Source organism: Ptychodera flava, chromosome 22 (assembly GCF_041260155.1).
Source record: "Ptychodera flava strain L36383 chromosome 22, AS_Pfla_20210202, whole genome shotgun sequence".
NCBI lineage: Eukaryota > Metazoa > Hemichordata > Enteropneusta > Ptychoderidae > Ptychodera > Ptychodera flava.
Window position 1 is genome coordinate 1,756,882 of NC_091949.1, and position 22,609 is coordinate 1,779,490.

General features: G+C 38.3%; 1 protein-coding gene across 5 annotated transcripts in view; it reads left to right on the forward strand.

Moving 5' to 3' along the window:
- The window catches only part of LOC139122446 (heparan-alpha-glucosaminide N-acetyltransferase-like), a 381,449-nt gene that overhangs the window by 222,531 nt on the left and 136,309 nt on the right, over nt 1-22,609 (forward strand). For all 5 annotated transcript variants that reach the window (XR_011549472.1, XM_070687822.1, XM_070687823.1 and 2 more), the window contains one exon: nt 14,524-14,598. Coding sequence is in view for 4 of the 5 variants with exons in the window: in XM_070687822.1 (XP_070543923.1) it covers nt 14,524-14,598 (75 nt within the window). In the remaining variant the exon portion in view is untranslated. The remainder of the gene's footprint in view (nt 1-14,523; nt 14,599-22,609) is intronic.

Below are 22,609 nucleotides of genomic sequence, written 5' to 3' on the forward strand. Positions count from 1 at the left end.
CGCTCCGTGGAACCATTCATAGCAAAAGTCACAGGTAGGGTGTGAGCTTAGCAATAATGATTCCTGGACCTTTCCAAGGCGAACAAAGTTTGCGACACTTCCCTTTGGCAGATCCTGCGTCCAGCAGATAGATAGGATCATCAACTTCATAGGAGTGCGTTTTCACCCGAAGGTCGTAATCTCTTTTCATCCGTTCTTGTGTTGTAGAGATGTTGGACAGGCCACCTGGATCCCAAGGCCAGTCCCTCTCGTCTCTCATTGTCCCTTTTTCGGCCGCCCCTGTAACTGGAGTACTGTATCCTGTTGGTCTTTGTATCTTTGGTACTCCAGTTCCGTTTAGCCCACTTACCAGCCGAGCTTTAGGGTTCTTACCTTTAGGACTGTCAGTTGGTAATCGGACAACATCATTCACAACAACCTCTGGTACAGGTTTAATATCTGTTGAGGTGACATTAACCTCTGGCTCCTTTGCCGAAGGAACATATGGGTTTAGTTGTTCATCATTCAATATGTCACTTACCTCCATGGCATGTTCGGTGTTGTCCCTTGTGTCCGTTGCGGTGATAACAACCTTTTCTGTAGATTTGTTATCTGCTTCAATAGTTTGCATGACCTCTTGCTCTTTGGAATTCGCCTCTGCCAGTGAAGCTTCCGAAGTTTGATGTTCAACCTTTGTTGTTGCTTCCTTGGCTTGCTTGGTTTCATCCCTTGCATCAGAGCTTGGAGATACTTCAGTTGTTAGTCTGTCTTTATTACCTGGTGTCCCCCCTGTAGAGGTTGGTGACACACTTTTCTCACAGACTTTTTCCAGCTCACTAGGTGGTGTTGTTTCGGTGAAACTCTTTTCTTCCTTAGAAGCGTTGAGGCCCTTGGTATCGCTATGGGCCAAACTCAGGCCTCCGGGTTTGACCCTTTGGTGTTTAACGGCTTGGACAAGGTTTTCTTTTCATGCGCTTCTGCCCTCTTTGGATTTTGGTGTGGGCAGTCCCTTTTGAAATGTCCAATTTCTCCGCAACCATAGCAGCCTCTATTCCTCGGAGAGGGTGATCGGCTTCTAGGAGCTTGTTTTTGACTTACCACCTTTGTTAGTTCTGCTAATTGGGACGTTACTGTCTGTAGTGTCGCACTCATAGCAGACATCTGGCTTTCCATGCGTGACATTTTTGGCTGGTAGCAGGGGTAGCGCCTTGGCAGCACCCACAGTGTTTGTCTCCGTCTTTTTAGTGAAATTTTCAGTTGAACTTTTTGGTGTTCCTGTCCACGTTTGTCCTGTGTACATGTGAATGGGTCAAGAATCTACTGGGGTAGGCTGGATGTGTTACACCGTTGGACATTTCAAGAAAATCTGAGTTGTTTTCTTGGCTTCAGTTCGTCAACTAGAGGTACTGTCTGTGTGCATGTTCTCTGTACATCAGAATATGCTATTTGCATATAATACAAACATGTTGTTGGCTATACGGAATGTGGTGATCAATAACCCACTATTGAGCCGATTGGAGCCTGACACCTGGCAGAGATTGAGGCAACTACAGCTGTGTAAAATTCCACCAACCAAGAGAGGGAAATCATTTAAAGGTCACAGACCACAGCCAATCCCTGTCAGAATATCATACCAACGTAAAACCTGTCAACTTCTACAAACTCGTCCACAAACCTTAGTTCAATTACGTAATTCTATGTACTCTGTGAAACCGAAGGTACTACCTAATGTAATGGTGTGCAATGCGAGATCCTTGGTAAGAAAAGTTGATGAACTAGCTGCAGTATGTGAAATGAATGAGATCCAGATTGCTGCAGTAACTGAAACCTGGCTTCATGGAGAGATTACCAACAACACTGTTTCTATTCAAATTACAAGTTATTTCGGAAAGATCGTTCTCAACAACGTGGAGGTGGTGTATGTTTGTATATTCATGATTATTTACAACCACAACCACTGGAAAGTCAGGGAGATATTGAATCCATCTGGTGCACAGCTCGCCCTTTCTGGTTACCGAGGAGCGTATCTCAACTGCTCATTGGCTGTATTTACCATCCACCAGGAGCTAATGAAAAACCAGTAATATCTCATGTCATTGACACTGTTGATATGATAACACGTAAATCACCAGAGACAGGTGTCATTATATTGGGTGACTTTAATCGACTGAATGTGAACAATATTTTGACTAGTTGTCGTTTAAAACAAGTTGTAAATATTCCTACGAGGGTCAATGCAACCTTGGATCTCATATTCACCAACCTTAGCCATTTGTATAATCCCCCCTTTTCTGTTGGTCCATTGGGTTCTTCAGACCATTCAATGGTGGCGATGAAATCTTGTCAAATTTTGAAAATTCCGATAAAAAAGGTAAATATCCGACCCATGAAAGATTCAAGTAAAAGGGAATTTGCGCAATGGATCATTAATAATGATTGGTCTGATGTTTTACAAAAGCCTTCTTGTGAGGAAAAATTTAATTCGTTTGCAACCTCTATTTCCACAGCAATTGATAAATTTTTCCCCCCAAAGCCCCTGCGTTTTTCCAGTTCTGATAAACCATTCATAACTGCCTCGATTAAGTATATGATAAGATGCCGCCAGAAGGCTTTTAGAAACCAAAAGTCGACATTGTATAGATACTGGAGAAATAAGGTAAATCGGGCAATCTCACAAAACAGACAGAATTACTTTGCTGAGAAGATTAAGTCTGCATCTGCAAATAGTAAACAGTGGTGGAATGAAGTTAACAGGATATGTGGTCGTAGGAAAAATGGTACCATCCCAGAAATTGAGGTTAGCGGCGAATGTTTAAGTGGTGTTAATCTAGCCAATGCTATCAACAATCATTTTGTTAATATAAACAAGGACTATGTTCCCTTAAACTATGATGAGCTTATTCGTGATCTCCCAAATAGTAATTCCCTTCCGATTGTTACATACAATGGTATTGTCAACTTATTAAAATCATTACCCTGTGCCAAAGCTAGTGGCCCTGACCAAATTTCAAATAAATTGTTGAAGGAATTTGCACATGAATTTGCTGTTCCCCTTGTTGATATCTTTAATTATTCCTTTCAAGAAGGTCAAGTTCCATCAAAACTTAAGGAGGCCATTGTAATTCCTCTAGCTAAAAACAACCACCCTGCTTCCCTTGATGATTTTCGGCCGATTTCTCTTACCAACAGTGTGGCCAAGGTAATGGAGAGTTTGATTGAAAAATGGATCAAACAGGAAGTAAAGGATAAGATAAAAAAAACGCAATTTGCAGGTGCTAAGAAATCGTCCTCAACAACTGCCTTGATAGATATGATACAGACTTGGCTCGAGCAACTGGAAAGTCAAAGAAATATGGTTAGAATTTGTTACCTTGATTTCAGTAAAGCCTTCGATAAGATTGACCACAACATACTTCTTCACAAATTATCAAATTCGGTATAAATAGTAACATAATTAAATGGACAGCACATTTCTTGTATAATAGATCTCAAAGGGTGAAGATTGGTGATAGCTTTTCTTCCTGGCAAACAATACCACTATAGGGAAAAGTACGTGACTAGAGCGAGAAACTGACGCTTTCTCGCAATCGGTGAGAATCTATTCTTATTCTCACGCTGTCGGTGAGAAAATTTTAATCTCCACTGGAGATTGGTGAGAAATGCATTCCTTAGCGAGAATCATGTGTGAGAACAAATTCTCACCGGTGAGAATGGAAATTCTCACTTAGTACAGTGAGAATCGAAATTCACTGGCGAGAATCATCAAGACTCGCCTTTCGGAGTCGTTATGATTCTCGCCAATGAACAGCGATTCTGATGATTCTCGCCAGTGAATTTCAATTCACACCGGTGAGAATCTGTTCTCACACTTGATTCTCGCCAAGGAGTGCATTTCTCACCAATCTCCAGTGGAGATTAAAATTTTCTCACCGACAGCGGTGAGAATAAGAACATATTCTCACCGATTGCGAGAAAGCGTCAGTTTCTCGCTCTAGTCACGCACTTTTCCCTATAGTGTACGTGCAGGTGTTCCACAGGGAACAAAATTGGGCCCAATTCTATTTATGCTCATGATTAATGACATTCCTGATTGTATTGGGGGATCAAACTTTATATTCATGGATGACACCACGGTGTCAGAATGTGTTCATTCCAGTACTCCTATTAATTCGCAGATGCAGACAACATTATCACACATTGACCAGTGGGCTTCAGTAAATAATATGAAACTAAATCCAAAAAAATGTAAAGAAATGAGGCTATTTTTTGGTAAGGTACCTCCTCCTTTTCCGCCATTGTTACTAGGCAACAGTGTCTTAGAAATCAAAGAGAATTTTAAATCTCTTGGGTTAATCATAAATAACAAACTAAAATGGGATAACCATGTTGATGATATGGTCAAAAAATCCTCACAAAGGTTGCACATTCTCCGTGTTTTGTGCAGATTTGGGGCTACAGCTCATGAGCTTAAACAATTTATATCTCATTGGTTAGATCAACCTTAGAATATGCCTGTACTGTTTGGCAAGGTGGTCTCACTGAAAAGAATAGATCAACGATTGAAAGAATCCAGAAGAGAGCACTACGAATTATTTATCCATTTTTGTCTTACAGTGAATCACTTTCTCTATTACAGCTAGACACACTCGAAACTAGACGTCAGAAAATTTGTAAAAAGTTTGCTGAAGAAATCATAAAACCAGACCATAAACTAAATTATCATATTCCCCCTAAATCAGGTCACGGATATTCGACAAGGAACAAAAGCTTGGTTAACTTTAAAATCCGCACAAAACGTAAAGAATCAAGCCCGTAGTCTACTGCATTAAACTACTCCAGAGTTCATGATTCTCTGTCCTGTGTTGAGCTGTTGTGAATGTTGTTTTGTCAAATTTCTGTTGTGTCTATTTTGATGTCTTGTCGTCGTTGTTGTTTTTTAATTTTTCAAATTCTTTTAGGGGGTTTTTGGTGCTCGTTTTTGAAATTACCAGTTGATGTCTTTAGTGATGTACTGTAAATTTTTTATTGACTGTGTTGTAAACTCATTTTATTTGACCATTTTGGGTCACAATTTGAGTATTAATAAACCATAATAATAATAATAATAACATCCTCCCCTCCATTGCACTTGTTCCATCTGTTTTACTAGCTTGGAACTTCATGCGTTGTTCTGGAGAAGGTGACCTCTTTCGTTCTTGGTCATAACGGGATGTTAACCGCACTTCATAACTGTCCCTGTCCTTGTCCTTTCTGGCTCTGACTAACAAACCGCACTTCTCTTCTGCTGGTTCTGGCACCAAATATTTCTCTATGGTTGTATTGGTACCATTTGATATTGTCCAAGGCTGTCTCGATGCTCGCAGGTCTTTGGTTGGCTACCGACTCACCTGCTTCACGGTCGTAACATCCTTGACAGAACTTCATTACAGACAGCTGTTGCTCCAAGGTAGCGTGCTGCAAGAGAATATACCCTACCTGCCCATTCTTCTAAAGTTTCGTCAGGATGTTGTCTTGACTGGGCGAATTGAAGCTGGGTCGATTCGGGAAGATCTCGTGAACCGAATCGCTTCTCCATCTTCTTTATCAGCTCATGGTAGCTGATCTCCTGATTACGTTCGGTGACCATGGTGTAATAATCACTTGCCTTGCCATCCAGACACCAGCACAGATAATTTTTGCAGTCACTGAAGGACAGGTCTTGCGTCTCAGCAAACTTGGTGAACTTCAGCTGAAACGCTCGCCAATTACCAGACCCATCATATACCAAAGTCTTGGGAACTGATACGGGAATAGATGGTGGATATCGATCTGTCCTTCTGCGATGCTGGTAGTATGCTGGCTCCCTTGGTACTTCTGTCTCATAGCCCCCATAATACTCTCCAGTGGTTGGAGGGTATCGGTCGGGTGTCGGCTGATGAGACATTGGAAACTCCCGATGGTCTGGTGGATAATCACCGAAATCTGACCTCTCTTGCCATCTCCGACTTGCGTAACGTTTTCGCCAACTCTCCCTCTCGGAAGGTCTGATACCTACCTGTGGGAGTTCCGGCCATGTACGTCTTCGGGTAGCTTCATGTTGTTGGGTCAGTTTATCTACCCTATCCATCCACTCTTCCATGCTGTCTTTTTCACTCCCTTCGGATTCACTGTCCAATTCCCCCGAGTAGGTGGGATTATGGCATGTGCACCTTTAGTTTGTGTCGGTGGTGAAGATTGGTGTTTCCGTTTAGTTTTGAAAACAGCCATCTCCATAAATTTATCTGAAGGGGTGAACCGTGGTATCGAGCAGACCATTTCATATGTGATCTTACCGTATTTCTGACGCAATTTGGCCATCTTCTTTGCAATCTTTCTTCCAACACCAGGTAAGTATTCCAGTTCTTCAATGGTGCAGGTGTTGAGATCAATCTTCATGATTGCGACAGACGGAATATTTAATTCCCAAATATAAAGTTACAGATCAGTACTTTATTTCAACACAAGCAATAATATGCGATATGCCAACAATAATTGCCTGGCGATAATTTGTGTTGTTCTACTGTTGAACTGGTGCTAATAATAAAAACGTTTATTACCCGCAGTACAGTACAGAGTAATAAAGAAAGATGATTTAAAATACTCAAATATTACCCGCAATGGAATACAGAGTAATATATAAAAATTGGCACTGTAAAATATAATTACTCGCAATAAAATACAGAGTAACAATAATGTAATACTGTCGGAGTGTTACTCAAATTTCCCACAATATGTCAGCAAAATGTTACGTGACTTTGCAGAGAAATTGACGGAAAGTGCTTTCTTTATTCAATAAAATGCACAATAGCTAGGTCGGAACACATCTAAAATTCAGTTCTTTATAAAACGACCTTTTAAAAATGTCTGGAAACTCTAAAATAAAAAAGGTGTTTTACAACAAAAACGGGAAACGAGGCACAAAAATACAAAAAACGATGTCTCGAAAGAATGGAAACGAGACACAAAAATACAGACTGTACAAAAATACAAAAAACGATGTCTCGAAAGAATGGAAACGAGACACCAAAATACAGACTGTACGAAAATACAAAAAAAATAACGATGTCTCTAAAGAATGGAAACGAGACACCAAAAAGGGAAAAATAAATGTCCCTCAAAATGACCAAAGAACTGTGCGTCACTGGTCTATAATTGATGTTTAGCACAGCATGAAAAAAGAACTTGAGATGTTAATGTTCCCCTATTACGCTATTTTTTGCACCACTGAATGGTAGAATTCCGAAACTGGTGGTGAATATTTCGTTGACCGCACAAAAATGCGCAGTGCAAACGTGGGTGTGCGTAATTCGCTATTGTCAGCAAGAAAAAGGTGCGAGGAAATCTGGCTGCCACCACAGAAATACCACACAAAAATTTCCCGCCAACAATTTATTTCACCCAAAAATGAGCGAATATGAACTTACACCCAGATGAAGAAACTTACTTAAAACAGTTACAGCGAGGTTGCCTTCCCCTGTTCCGTCGCAAGCTTTACTGCAACACCTGGAAGCTTGTTCTTGATTTTCTCTTAGCCGCCACTAGCTTCTAAGTCTCTCACCCGAGGAAACTGTGCTACAGCTAATTTATTTGGGGCAAGTGTTGAAAATCAAAAAAGCACTTGGGCGTCCCAACTCTACTCGTAAAACTTTCCAAGCACTTTGGCGTATTCTACCTACTCGTATACTCGTACTTTCAATTATGAATACGCCACGTAACTCTACTCGTATCACTTTCAAGTGGAAGGCCACGTCACGAGTTTTTCCGTGAGGTACTCCGACTTCTACTTAGAGAAATAAAACTCTAAGTTTTCTCGCCTTTTCCCACAAAGGTTCGGAAAAGTCGCAGCGCCAATTATAGTGTTACCCAGTGATATAAACTCGATGGACTTACCAAGTCTTTGTTGTACTGGGTCGTTCCGCAGAGGCTTTACGTTGATACGTCTGCTGGCTTCGGCGGTATGGATCATTCTGCTGTTGGCGAGGGGAAATGCGTAATGTACATGCGAGGCTAGGCATTCCATGAATACAACGGCGGCGCAGCACCTGTGCAGGAGGGCGCCGCCAACGGCCGAAAGCCCGCATTTCACTACAATGATCATAATGACATACTTGTATTTCTGAAAGCAATACATGAAAATAAAAATGTAACTTACCATTTGTGATTGACAAACTCAGGTGCCGCCAACGAAGCTGTTCGTACAAAAAGGTGTTTGTGCGAAGTTTTTCAGCGGGCGGGCAAATTTCGAAACTAATCAGCGGGCAGGGAGAAAATATCGATATTTACAGTGGGCGGGGAAGAAATTTCATTACTTTCAGCGGGCGGGGAGAAAATGTTTGATAGTGGGCACCGGAAAATACGTAGAGGGAGGGGAAAGGGGCGTGCTTAATAGAACTTGAGGAGAAATTAAGCACCTAACTTAGAGGGGAGCAATGTTCCATGGTATACTGCTAACTGCTGGCACGGTTTTGTGTTGATCTGGGTTGCCTAGTGAGCATCTAGTTGGCAATGGGGAATTTCAGTGGTGGGGAGAGGGCAGCGGGGAGCTTGAATTGTTGTGGGCAGTGGGGAGCGGGCAGACTGTAGATACCGGAGGGCAGTGGGCATCAAAATTCAGTGGGAGGGCACATTCTCAGTGTATACCAGTGGGAGGGCAGTTACAAACAGCTCTCACTTTCCCCTCCAAATTTTAGGTCAGGGTCAAAAATAAGAAAAATCGGTATATCAGCCTTCAAAACATGTTTTGTGATGATTTTGAGAAATTCATGAAATTTACCTGTTGGCGGCACCTGCAAACTGTTTTGTCCAGTTTTTATAGCTAATTTGGAACCGTGTATTGGTGGGGGGATACGTGTCATATAACCAAACATCTACATGCTTGGCGGTTGGTATGGTATGGCTTGGCCCCCTAGGGCCTGTAATTTTCATATGGCCCTCTTTCAAAACTTAGTGAATCCCTGTATAGCAAGCATGGCCATAGATCTTTGAATTTGTCAATAAAATCATGCACGGTCATGGCCGCCATATTGGATTTTTGAAAAATACCCATTTTATAATCCTTAAAAATCTTCTTCTCCAGAAATAAATTTTTTACTACAACCCAAACGGGATTCGAACCCCAATCACACCGATTGAACTGAAATTTTACTCATATCATCATTTAATGTAAGCACTTTAAAGTTTGTGAAAGGTATATGGATCGGTCACGTGGTTTGGCAGCTATAATAGATTTTGCAAAAATCTCAATTTGTTCTTAAAAATCTTCTTTTCCAGAACCAGTGCACCATTTACGTTGAAATTTCACATAGTCTAATCCATAGTGTGACTGCTTTCAAGTTTGCGAAAATCATTTTTATCGGTCACATGGTTTGGCTGCCATATTGGTTTTTGTGGAAAACCTATATCAGCAAATAATATTTAATAAATTTCTTCTCAAGAACTATCACACCATTTGAACTGAAATTTTGCTCATAGTGTAAGTACTTTCCAATTTGCAAAAGGCATATGGATCGGTCATGTGGTTTTACTGCCATATTGGATTTGCAAAAAAATACCTATTTAATCTTTAAAAATCTTATTTTCCAGAACCAACACACTTTTTGAACTGAAGTCATATCATCCTTAGTGTGAGCATTTTGAAATTTGGTAAAAACATTACAATCGGTCAAGTGGTTTGGCGGCCGTATTGGTTTTTGCAAAAAGCAATGATTACCAGCGAATAATATCCAAAAATCTTCTGCAGAACCACCCTACCATTTGAACTGAAATTTTGTTCATATCGTCTGTAGTGAGACTACTATCAAGTTTGTGAAAGGTATACGGACGGGTAACGTGATGGTTTGGCAGCCATATTGGATTTCACAAAAAACCTACAATAATTACGAGATTAGGTTAAAAATTCTTCTGTACCGGTACAAGGACCAAAAGACCATTCAAGATCAAAATTTGCACAATTATCAGTATAAGTACTGTCAACAATGGAATCGCTTGGTGTTTAGCAAGCATGATCTTAGGTCTTTGGTATTTGCGAATAAAATCACGTGTGGTTGCATGACCTTGGCCGCCATATTTGATTTTTGAGAAATAACAATTTAATCTTTAAAAATCTTCTTCTCCAGAACCAACACACCAGTTGAACTGAAATTTTACTTGTATCATTCTTGGTGTAAACACTTTCAAGTTTGCGAAAGGCATATGGATCGCTCACATGGTTTTGATGGTATATTGGATTGATGCTTTTGTATGCCAGGCAGAACTATCCAGGGTCAACGCACAGCTGTTATGTCTGTGAAAGTCAAGGATCATAACTGAGGCTATTTGAAAGGCAGTTTAAAGCCCAGGTTTTTGATGCATCAATTTTTGAATACAGCTGTATTTTTAGCTCCCATATATGCATATGTATATATGCAAATGTGAGGTATTCGTATAAGGTGGAAAAATGTCGTCTGTATGTATGTATGTATGTATGTATGTACGTATGTATGTATGTATGTATGTATGTATGTATGTCCGTCCACATCAAAAACTCCTAAACCGTAGCACCTACTGTCTTAGTATTTGGTGTACAGATGCACCTATGGGTGGAGATGTGAATTTGATCAAATGAACATGTCAGTGCCAAAAATATGCAAATGAGGGGGAAAAAAGGAAAAATCCTGCAAATGGCTAAAACTCAGTAAGCAGTGGTCAGATTTGGTTGAAATTTGGTATGCAGATTTCTTTAGGTATTCTAAAGTATGTGTGCAAAGATTGGGATGAAATTTGCATGTTTGTATTTTTAGGGTATTTTTTCAGTTTTTAGTCAAAAAATCTTGTTCTCTGAAATCGCTCGTCTGATTGCTATGAAACCTCATATTCATGTTCCTCAGAATGACCTCAGTCATGCTTGTACAAATTGTATTGATATTGTCATATTTGTAATTTTGGGGCAATTTTCCCAATTTTTGATAAAAAAATTTTTTATCCAAAAACTACTGATTTGATAGCTTTGATATTTGGTATACAGGTATCTAAGATTAATCTCAATATAATGTATTGAAGGTATATTGAAACTGGCAATTTTTTTTTTATTTTGGGGGCAATTTTTGCCTTTTTTGGTCAAAAAATTTTTCTCCTAAAACTTGTGATCTGGTAGCTTTGATATCTAGTGTACAGGTTCCTAGGGTTTATGTTAATTAGATATATTTAAAATTAGGATGAAATCTGCAATTTTGTATTTTGGGGGGCAATTTTTCTCATTTTTGGTCAAAAAATTTGTTTCTCAAAATTTACCAGTCTGATTGCTTTGATATTTAGTAAACGGGTTCTTAGGGTTTTTGTTAATAAGATATATTGAAATTAAGTTGAAATCTGGAATTTTGAATTTTTGGGGCAACTTTGCGAAACTGTCAGTTTTACTGGGATATCTTTCATTTTGTATTTTTAAGATTTTTTTTGGTAATTTTATACCTACTGGAACTAAGAGTATATAATGTGGTGATTTAGTAAGCATTTGATATGGTTAACTTTATTTGGTGTTGAAATGCGGTAAAAAAATCCTGGCAGATTTTGAAAAAATTCCAAACAAATGCCAATAAAAAATTCAGCCAGAGAAGGTTTGATAAAAAGAAAAGGTGGGAGAGTGGGGAAAAAAGAATGTACAATGGATCGGATAAAAAAGATAATGTACCTCATCGATCTTCCAGACACCATCCCTCATCAAATGGTCCACCCCGATGTATTTTTGTGCGTAATTAACCATGCAGTGTATTTTAGTTTAAGATGTCAAGTTAGGTAAGGATTTGAAAGGAATAGTCAAGTTCACCACAGTTTAACTTTATCTCCTATGTCATCATCCTTGTGTACTTGGTAAGTTTGTAAGTTGTTCCAGATGTGGATGCACCAGCTGTTCTGGAAGAAAACAATGTTTATATACTTTTCCCTGTATTGGGTTTTCTGAGTAATGATTTTATGTTGAAATTTCTCCATGTATCTGGTGTATGGGCAAAGCGTAAACATTGGTTGCATGTTATGTATTTCAGTCCATGTCAAATATTGGAAATGAAAAATCAAGAACAGTTTACTGTGTGCTTGTAAAAGATAACATATTTGTCAATACATAAACTGCCTTGCAGATTGATTGTCTTAAAGATTATCACAGAAGTAGAAAAGGAAAAGAAACTAATCAAATTGCTGTAACATATTCACTCTCAGTGCCTGTATAGGCCTATACTTAAGTATTTTATCATTACATTCAGCTGTTTGTTATATATCTTTAACATTCTCCATGGGCCAAGGCACACTTGGGGTCAATGTCATCACTCTGTGCCAGTCTGTGTATGTCAGTCTGTCTGTATATGTATGTTTCTTTCAAACTGAAAAGGTGGGGAAGAGCAGACTGCACTGCAATGGTCGCTGTCAAAGTGAGCCAGCAGTCATGTGAACCCTAATCCTGGCCTCTTCTGTCCAAAAGTGGCCACCCCAATCTTCATACAGCTATAGCCTCTCAGGATGGACAATGGCGCATACATTAAACGTTTACCAAATTGTACGTCGCACACACGTTTTTTTGATAACACTGTAGATAAACGAACCGACTCATTTGAGTGTCTGGATATAACACACTATTGAGGTGCCAAAATACTTATCATGTTGATGAGGTCTAAACAATTTGCTCGTAAAATGTGTAAGAAGTTATGTATCGATTATGTCATTTACGTTCACATTAAAGAGTCTGTCATCACGCTGTAAAATTGGGTCTTTACTACTGTCACATATAGCGTGGTTGTGATACTGGTGGTGATGATTGACTTTTGATACGTACACCTTGGGGTAGAACGTTGGGGTAGTAGAGACGGCAACAGGCAAACAGATATACTCTAAGTCGGCGTATTGTATTACAACCCACGGACACAGTCCGGGAGGACTTATAGGTTTGGTCATGTCCGTGTGTTCGTCCGTGTGTCCGTCCGTCCGTTCACGCAGATATCTCAGAGATGCCTGAAGCGATTTCATTCAAACTCGGTACAAATATTACTTCATTAGTCATACAGATGCGCGTCGATTTGTTTTGTGATACGATCCAATATGGCTGCCAGACGGCCATTTTATTACGATTTTTTCATGTACAGAGCTATTTACTCAGGTAATTTTCAACCGATTTTATTCAAAGTTGGTACAAGGACATTGACCAATGACATATATATGCACATCAATTTGTTTTGTGATACAATCCAATATGGCTGCTGTACGGCCAGTTTGTTTCAATTTTTTCATGTACAGAGCCATAATCAGGCATATCTCAACCGATTTTAATCACTTGTTACAAGGACATCGACCTATGTCATACATATGCACTTCAATTTGTTTTGTGATATGATCCAATATGGCCGCCAGGCGGCCATTTTGTTACGATTTTTTCATGTACAGAGCCATAATTCAGGCATATCCCAACTGATTTTATTCAAAGTTGGTACGAGGACATTGACCAATGTCATATCTATGCACATCAGTTTGGTTCGTGATACGATCCAATATGGCCGCCGTGCGGCAATTTTGTTATGATTTTTTCATGTACAGAGCCATAACTCAAGCATATCTTAACCGATTTTATTCAAAGTTGGTACGAGGACATTGACCAATGTCATATCTATGCACATCAGTTTGGTTCGTGATACGATCCAATATGGCCGCCGTGCGGCAATTTTGTTATGATTTTTTCATGTACAGAGCCATAACTCAGGCATATCTTAACCGATTTTATTCAAAGTTGGTACAAGGACATTGACCAATGTCATACACATGCACTTTAATTTGTTTTGTAATAAGATCCAATATGGCCACCGTGTGGCCATTTTGTTACGTTTTTTTTCGTGTCCAGAACCATAACTCATACATGTATCAAGCAAATTTATTCAAAGTTGGTACAAGGAGATTGGCCAATGTCATACTTGTGCATGTTAATTTGTTTTGTGATACGATCCAATATGGCTGCTGTGCGGCCATTTTGTTATGATTTTTTCATGTACAAAGCCATAACTCAGGCATATCTCAACCAATTATATTCAAAGTTGGTACAAGGACATTGACCTATGTCATACATATACACATTGATTTGTTTTGTAATACGATCCAATATGGCCACCGTGTGGCCATTTTGTTACGTTTTTTTTATGTCCAGAACCATAACTCAGACATGTATCAAGCAAATTTATTCAAAGTTGGTACAAGGAGATTGACCAATGTCATTCATGTGCATGTTAATTTGTTTTGTGATACGATCCAATATGGCCGCCTTGTGGCCATTTTATTACGATTTTTTCATGTCCTGAACCATAACTCAGACATGTAATAGCGAATTTATTCCAAAGTATTTTTATCACAGACCTAATGAAGAGGACTCTATCCTCTCTGAGGACCTGTAATCAAAGTACCCATTAACAAGTTGGGACTGTGTCATCAACGATGACTTGTTAGCTGAGTAACGTACAGTAAACTTTACATTGTCATTTGCATGTTAATCACAAAATTATTTTAATTTTAATTTTTCAGGCTGGTAAGGTATTACTTGTGTATCCAGACTGGGTTAGCAGGACAAAACGATGGATATTGTGGGCCATAATACTGGTGGGTAAAAACCCTCACATTTCCTATCTTCCCTTTCCACTAAAACTTATGGAAACTGAAATCTGGATAAAAGGAGATTCCTAGTGGAGTGTTAGTGGAATGAAATAATTGCATTGACACTCTGGTTGTTGGTTACAATGGCATATAATTTTAGCTCCATTGTCAGTAATGCGGAGCTTCTTCAAAACAACTTCAATATTTGGAGTACAGGTCCTCAGGGATGAACGTAGTCAGATATTTTCAAATTGTGATGAAATATGCAAATTTGTGTTTTTGAGGCTAATATTGCTATTTATGAGTAAAATCTTCTTCTCCTTAACCCTTTGCAGCCCAGAGCGCCTTCAAACGCCCTATGGGGGTGCGGCCAAAGCGCCCGAAAGCGCCCGAATATTCTAGACTTCCGGGTCGATTTGAAAATGTGGGAAACGTAACGGTTTTTCCGTGATGAACGTATTATCATTTTCTGATGACGTACTAAGCAAATGTTAGGCTACATTTTCCCGCTCATAAATATACAGGTTGCCATTAAAAGTTTTTGCACAAAATCGATCGATGTTTTCTCGGACGCGTCGCTAAGTTTGAATTTTAAATTTTTGTTTACGTCCTGCCGTAGCGTTAACCCTCACTGAAAAATCGCGGATGTCGGTCGCTCGAATACCTAAATCATGAGAATTTTCCTTGACAATGACGAAAAGGAGGAATTTGAAGGCTTTTCAGACGTAGACACAGTGAGTGACATCGACGTTGGCGAGATCGATGCAGCGCTACGGCAAATACTCCAGTTTGAGGACTTCAAACTGTAACCGGAAGCACCCGATATCTTGCGTGAGATCCATAGTCGTCCCATGGTATAAAATTTCGATCTTCCGAATTTTCTGGTCGCTGAATCTGGCCCTTATCATCGTTTAGGCATCGGAGCTCAGCCGGTAGATTATTTTTTCTGTTGATTCCGTTTTCAAAACGTAGAAACAGTGAGTGACATTGACATAGGTGAGATCGATGCAGCGCTACGGCAAGTACAGTACATGCTGCAAACTATAACCGGAAGCGCCCGATAATTAGTGTGAGATCTCATAGGGTCGCCTCATGGTAGGAAATTTCGATCTTCTGAATTTTCTGGTCGCTGAATCTGGTTCTTATCATAGTTTAGGCATCGGAGCTCAGCCGTTAGATTATTTTTTCTGTTAATTCCGCCGCCTTTCCGTCAACAAGTTGTCGATGAAATCAACCACTACGCGACTCAGTGTCGATGGTCCGGCGCCGACGTAAACCAGTACTGGTATGAGACGAAGGTTGATGAAATGCGGGTGTTCATAGCAAAATATTTTGATCGAAATTCACACCATGCCAGATGTAAACGACTACTGGTCAACAGACGACAGATTACAAGTACCGGGGATCGCAAAAGTAATGCCAAAGAACCGATATCAGAAGTATTTTCATGTCAATGATAATGAACTCGATGTGCCCGCCTGTGACCTCAACCGTGCATGATCGTACGTTCAAAGTTCGACCTCATCTTGACCTCAGGCGTTCAATTTTCTTTTCCCGCAAATTACGGTCATTTCGCCAGCTGTCGATTGATTAGGCTATGATAAAATTCAAAGGCCATATGATCCAGTACATGCAAGCCAAGCCAGTCAAGTAGTATTTCAAAGTTTAGATGCTTACTTGTCCCCTTAGCGGATACTGTCTGAGCTTCGATCCCCAGAATTTATTGGAAAGAAAGGCGGACGTACACGGTACAGGCGCCAAAAAGAGAACTATCGTACCCTCATTTTTTTGAATTAAAGACACTTTAAATAAATACTTTTATTTTATTGTAAATTTGATAATTTTGTGTTCGATATTACTTTTACTTTATAATACGTTTAAAAATGATGCAAACATTTCCTCAATGTGCCATGAAATTTTGCACAAGTTGGTTGATGATATATAATAATATGTACGGCAAATTCTCGGCTCTATGATGCTACAACAATTACAAAATTAGAAAACATTGATTTTCAAAATATCATCATGTAAAAAAAGAAGAAACACTCAAATTATGTGTTTTCTTTATTTTTATTTCTTTTGGGACTTCTTACCTGAAAAGGAAAGTGTAAAACTGCGCAATAAATCAGCTGCCAGCTTCATTTGATGAGGAAAAGTGTCAAGAAAATTTCTTGAATTCCCCATAAGCAATATATCATTGGAAAGGAAATTTTATAAGCTTTAAAATAATTCAGGTTGCTGTAGTCAGTTTTGAGCCACTTTTTTACAAATTTGGAATAAACAATACACTGTTAATGATTACAGAATATTTTAATTTTTGAGTGGGGAGTTCTGGTCTCCACTGTACATTGTTATGCAAATGAGCTGGGCTGCAAAGGTTAACGGCTGGTCCAACAGCTTTAACATTTGGTATCAGGTCCCTAGGGATAACCTTAGTTAATTTTGTACAAATTGTGATGAAATATACAAATTTGTATTTTCAAAGCTATTTTTGTCATTTGCGGTCAAAAAGTCTTCAAAAATCCATTTTTTTAGCTACTATAGACTATAGTCTATAGAAGCTATTGGGATGGGTATCCGTCCGGCGTCCGTCGTCAGTCTGTATGTATGTATGTATGTATGTCCGTTTGTGAGGCGTCCGTCCACTCAAATATCTTGAGAACCGCAGTACTTACTGATTTGATATTTGTTGTGTAGATGAAAAATATGATTTTGAGAAACTATGTTTTTTTAATTTTTTGATATTGTTGAAAATAGGCAAATAAATGCCAAAAAAGGTGTTTTTGGTAAAAAATCTTCTTCTTCATAACCGCTGGTCTGACAGCTTTGTTATTTGGTATACAGGTCCCTAGGGGTAACCCAACTTAGATTTGTTCAAATTGTGATGAAATATGCAAATGTGTATTTTTAAGGAATTTTTTGTCATTTTTGGTCAAAATTTGACTTACATTGTATGTAATTCTTGTACTGTATAAACCCTATCAATTCACCCAGAAAAAAGTAATTAATATGATTTTAAATAATTGAATTAATTAGGAAATCATCAAAGCCAAAATAATTTTAGTGTAGAATTATCAGAAAGTTCAACTTTTTTTGACAGTTCATAGTGAAATGCTTACCATCTTGGAGGATTAAAACATGTAAAGGCAACTTTCCTGAATCCCAACTTTGACATATTCTGAACCGTCATTTATTGTGCCCTGTATGTTATCTAAAAGAAATGGCTCAAAATAGTCAATAGAGATAGAGATAGAGAAAGTTCTAATTTCCATTTATGGTTGACTTGGTAAGGATAAAATAAAATTACTTTTTGAGGAAAAAAATAGAGTGGTCAATTAAAAGAGTGGTCAAAGTGATAGGGTTTTTATGGTAAAGCTGGGCTGTAAGATTCCTCATGTGCTATTTATAGCAATTATGCAATCTGTGTAAACAGTGCAATGAAAGTTACATGATTCCTTATAATGCTTTTGATGACCTTGAACTTCTTAAGTTTCAAACATTTGTCTCTTCAGTGTGCTTTCTCTGAGTATGTACAGTCTCAACTTATTCAACAGAACTCACTTACAATGTTAATCAAAGATATCCACCTTCTTCATCAATACATGTGTCACAAAAGGTTATCTCTCTACATAACACAGCAGAGCTCTGTCAACTGTTGAGTTGCTTGTTCTTTCAAAACCGCTGGTCAGACAGCTTTAATATTTGGTTTACAAGTCCCTAGGATGACCTTAGTGAGATAATTTCATACAGTCAGGAAATACTTAATTTTGTATCCATGTCTATAGTAGCTTCAGGGACTTTGGCCCTATGTTTTCAAAACTGTTGGTCAGACAGCTTTTATATATTTGAGATTTAGGTTCATAGGAATAACGTTCTTCAGATGTTTTCAAATTGTGCAGAAATATAAAAATTTGTATTTTGGGGCTAATTTTAGCTACCATTGTCATATATGTCACAAGGTAGCTTATACGGACAATGTCAAAAGATAAAATCAGATAAAAATGTTAATTCTTGAAGTTTTGGGGTGGGAGGGGTAGGTTTTTAACCAAAAAAAGTTTTCTGTTGGACAGAAGCAATATAAAGATATCCTACTTTGTTTTGGTTAAGAAGTCTATAAAGTTGCGTAGTAATTAAGGTGGTTGGAAAGGCTAGAGCGTCAGTTATAAACTTCAACAAAACTATTAAAATATAAAAGTAGTCAACATTCTCTGTGGAATAAAAAAAACAAGACATTTGGGCACAAAGGCATTGCAGAGTTACAGCCTGTTGAAACTTCTGAAAAACTGACCAAATAAGAAGAAGTTGGGGAGTCCTTAGTGTATTAACTATGGTAGAGGTCCCCTAGCTTTTAATAAAATGTTTAAAAAGGGAAAGTCATTATTTGCTGTTTTTCAGGAAAGTTTGACAAGGCGGTGCTTGCATTCAGAGTGAGTGACTGCTATTGTAAATGCATTTTTAGATTATTTGAGTGTCAAAGAGGTGTCAAAAGTGAGATTTACCAAAAAGACTGCTCTGTGACTCCAAAAGAGGGGTGCAAATATGGCTTGTTTTCAACATTTTTGACAGAATAACAGTTTTCCTACATAATTATATACCAATTTAATCCAACCTTTGAAATGAGATATGGACATGGAATTTTTACAGCCTATTAACAAGGTTACAGATAAGATATGTATGGCACAATTTTCCTGTATAAGTACTTTTTGAAAAATCATATTTTGAAATTTGAAAGAATTTAATAATTTTTTGATATGTAAACCCATGTAAAATCATAAAAACAAATTTTATTTACAAATCCTGCCATACAAATCTTACAATTAATAGTGTCAACATATTTATAACTAATTTGGTAATATTAATACTATCCAATTATTATTAAATTCAAATATGTACAAAAAATATGAAAAATTACATTTTAATATTTACTGGTGTCATATTTCAAAATCATGGCTGCAAATATACAATTTTTATATTCTTTGGAGAAAGTATTAACTAAGAGAGTTATCCTGAAAATTTGAACTGAATATCTTGATTCTAACACTTGAAACTTGACATTAACTCTGAGAAAAGAATTGGTTCAAAAATAGCCTTTCCCGCCACCTTAAGGCTTGTCATTAGAAGCTGGCAGCCAGAGAAATTGCACGACTGGCAAGGTCTTTCTCTGGCTGTAAAAATCTAAAAGTTGTAAACAAATAATGCATTAAATATAAAAATATTGACTCTGACTAATGGTCTATTAATATATTTTACAGAAATGTAAGATTTTGCAACTGACACAAGTCTGCTATGTGTTGCAGAGCAGGATACACACAGCCTGCTAGAAAGTCATGTATACTTGTTTGTGTTATCATTTGTACTGATGTAGGCTGGATACTTCCCAGCCAATGAAACTCATACACAAAAAACATCACGATATTTAACCAATCATATAAAACATTTCATTGCATCATTGAAAATGGTTGACGTTCTGTAGAGTTCGCATACTAACAATGGTGTCGCACAATCGATCACGCTGTATAAGCCATGAGCCAGCTATCTTTGTTTGATTTTGACATGACAAGGAAATCTCATGAAAAGAAAGGTAGCTCACTGTTTGATAATAATTTTTAAACAGTAAAAGTGGGTAATGAAATAGCAAATGTGTATTTAAGTGGATTTTGATAAGATTAAACAACGAACATTGCGAGATTGTTATCTGATATGTTTCTCAACTGTCAGTGTTTGCTGTGTTTGAAACGGTCTTAAAGATGAACTTGTTGATCAGTCATTGCTGTTTTCTAAAATGCTTTTTAAACAAACAAATTTCGTCAGTGTCTTTAGATTATTGCATTTGCAAAGTTGTCCATGGTTTTACATGGAAATAAAGCTGCAGTCAATTTGAATGACAAAATGAATTTGCGTATGCATCAGCCAGGTATTGCAATCGACATTGCAGCGTTTGTGACGCCTACTGAAACTTTCAGTCGACCGATTTGACAGTCTTAACAGAATAAGCTTTTATGAATTTATGGTGTCTGTAGGACATAAATTGTTTTCCGATCAGCAACAATGAGTCAACAAGTTTTCAAATTTCAGATCATGTCAGATAAATATTTGACTTAATGAATAATTATAGTAAAGCTATGCTGTGACACGGTCCCTAACTGATATTTTTTGGTGATTTTTGATGGTTAATTTTTTATCCTACTAATTTTGCCATTCCTACAAATTCTTTGATCGGCAATCTCTGGTAAATTGAGAGCTGTTTTTACCAGGTACAAATGTATTGACATTGTTGGATTGGTGAATATTGTTCCACAGACACTGATCATGCAAAAAATGAATTAAAAATATGAGTGTCAAATGTCCTTTTCAAACACACTTAATAGTGCAAACAAAGTGAAACATCTCAGATTGCACTAGATTGCACCATGGCACACATCAGTTTCTTAAAATGTTCAATGCGAGATTGGGGAAATCTCCTGCTCTCCCCCTCAGCCTCTTGCACACCCTTGCACTTTCAAATTCTTCCCTCAGAGATATCCTTGTGAAGTCCCTGCAGTAATTATGCATTTTCACTCCTTTTGTGGCAAAGTTGTTTGAGACTCTTTAATACTTTGATATTGGTGTCATATTTACAGTGACAGACCGAGAAGTTTTTTATATGAAATAAAAGTTTTTTTCACGTGAATAATGTTGTCTTTTGCAATATCACCCATCCTGAATATGTTTAAGTATAATTGGAAGTATCACAGTAAGGAAATAATTGGTACCTCTGATCAACATTCAACAATTAAGTTTCATGGTGGTGGAGGGTTTGTGAAAAATTGAAAGAATTAAGTTTTTTATAATTAAATGTTGGCTACAGTACTCTACCGGTACTGATAAACAACATCAATAATTAAGTAATAGTAATAAGCGACAGACACACAGTGTGGGGGGGGGGCGTCAAAGTCAACTACTTAGATGCAAGTTGACAGGCTGTAAGCCAAAATCTCCCACTTGGGTTGGACAATTACAGAGTAAGGTAGAAGTATAAACAAGTGTGTATAGGAAAGAGGAAGGAATTAAATGACACTAGTTGATGGTTTGAGTGGGAGGGTGGGGGAATGCTTGAGGGTCAAAGCTAACAATGGTATACCAAGGGTAGTCTTGTTCTACGATAATCCCACACACAGCCTAGAACCTGCCCCATTTCAACTACAATAAAACAAGTATTATTGCACACTTAAATGTTGGCTACTCTAGTGATAAACAACAACAATAACAAAGAAATTAGTAATAAGCGACAGACACACAGTGTTGGGCGGCAAGGTCTACTTTAATACAAGTTGACAGGCTGCAAGCCAAAGTCTGCCAAATTCCCAAAACACTGGTGGTGTGTGCTAACCCCCCTCCTGATTGCATAATGCGAGGGCCATGGACTTTGTGACTTTGCACTTTGTTTCATGGGACAGAACTGTGTATCTTTTGAATGTGTTTGATTTCCAGTCGCATTGTAGCTTGATTAATAAGGGGGGAATACCTAAATTTAGAGCAAATGTGGCTCCGCCTCTTCGGAATGAGTGTCCAGAGAGTATAGTTGGCCAGCTTCAGAATGAGTTTGAGTATTCTGGTGAATTGCACATGTGTGAGGACCAGGGGACAATTGCGGTGGCTTTCAATGGCACATAGCTAAACAGATGGCCTCTGGTGTGGTGTGTAGGGGAGCGTCGCCTCATGTCATTGAGAGTGCAGATAGAGGGGAGTTCTCAATGAAAGGAAGAGGCAATTAGAGTAATAGCTGGCGGCACTGGATGGTTTTAGTGTGTCTGATCGTGAGGATGCCGGTGGATGTTCCCAGTATGGTAACGTCGTCTCTTCGTAGGTATTTGTTGGAGTCAGGCAAAGTTTGTCCATTTCCTAGCAAATGTGAAGAAAGCGATGGGGCAGGTACACCAAAATGTAGCGTCAAATGGTATGGAAAGGTCGAGCTTGTTGTAGATTGCTTGAAGTATATGTGGTGTGATGGGAAGTTTTCATGTGGGTGATTTTCCAT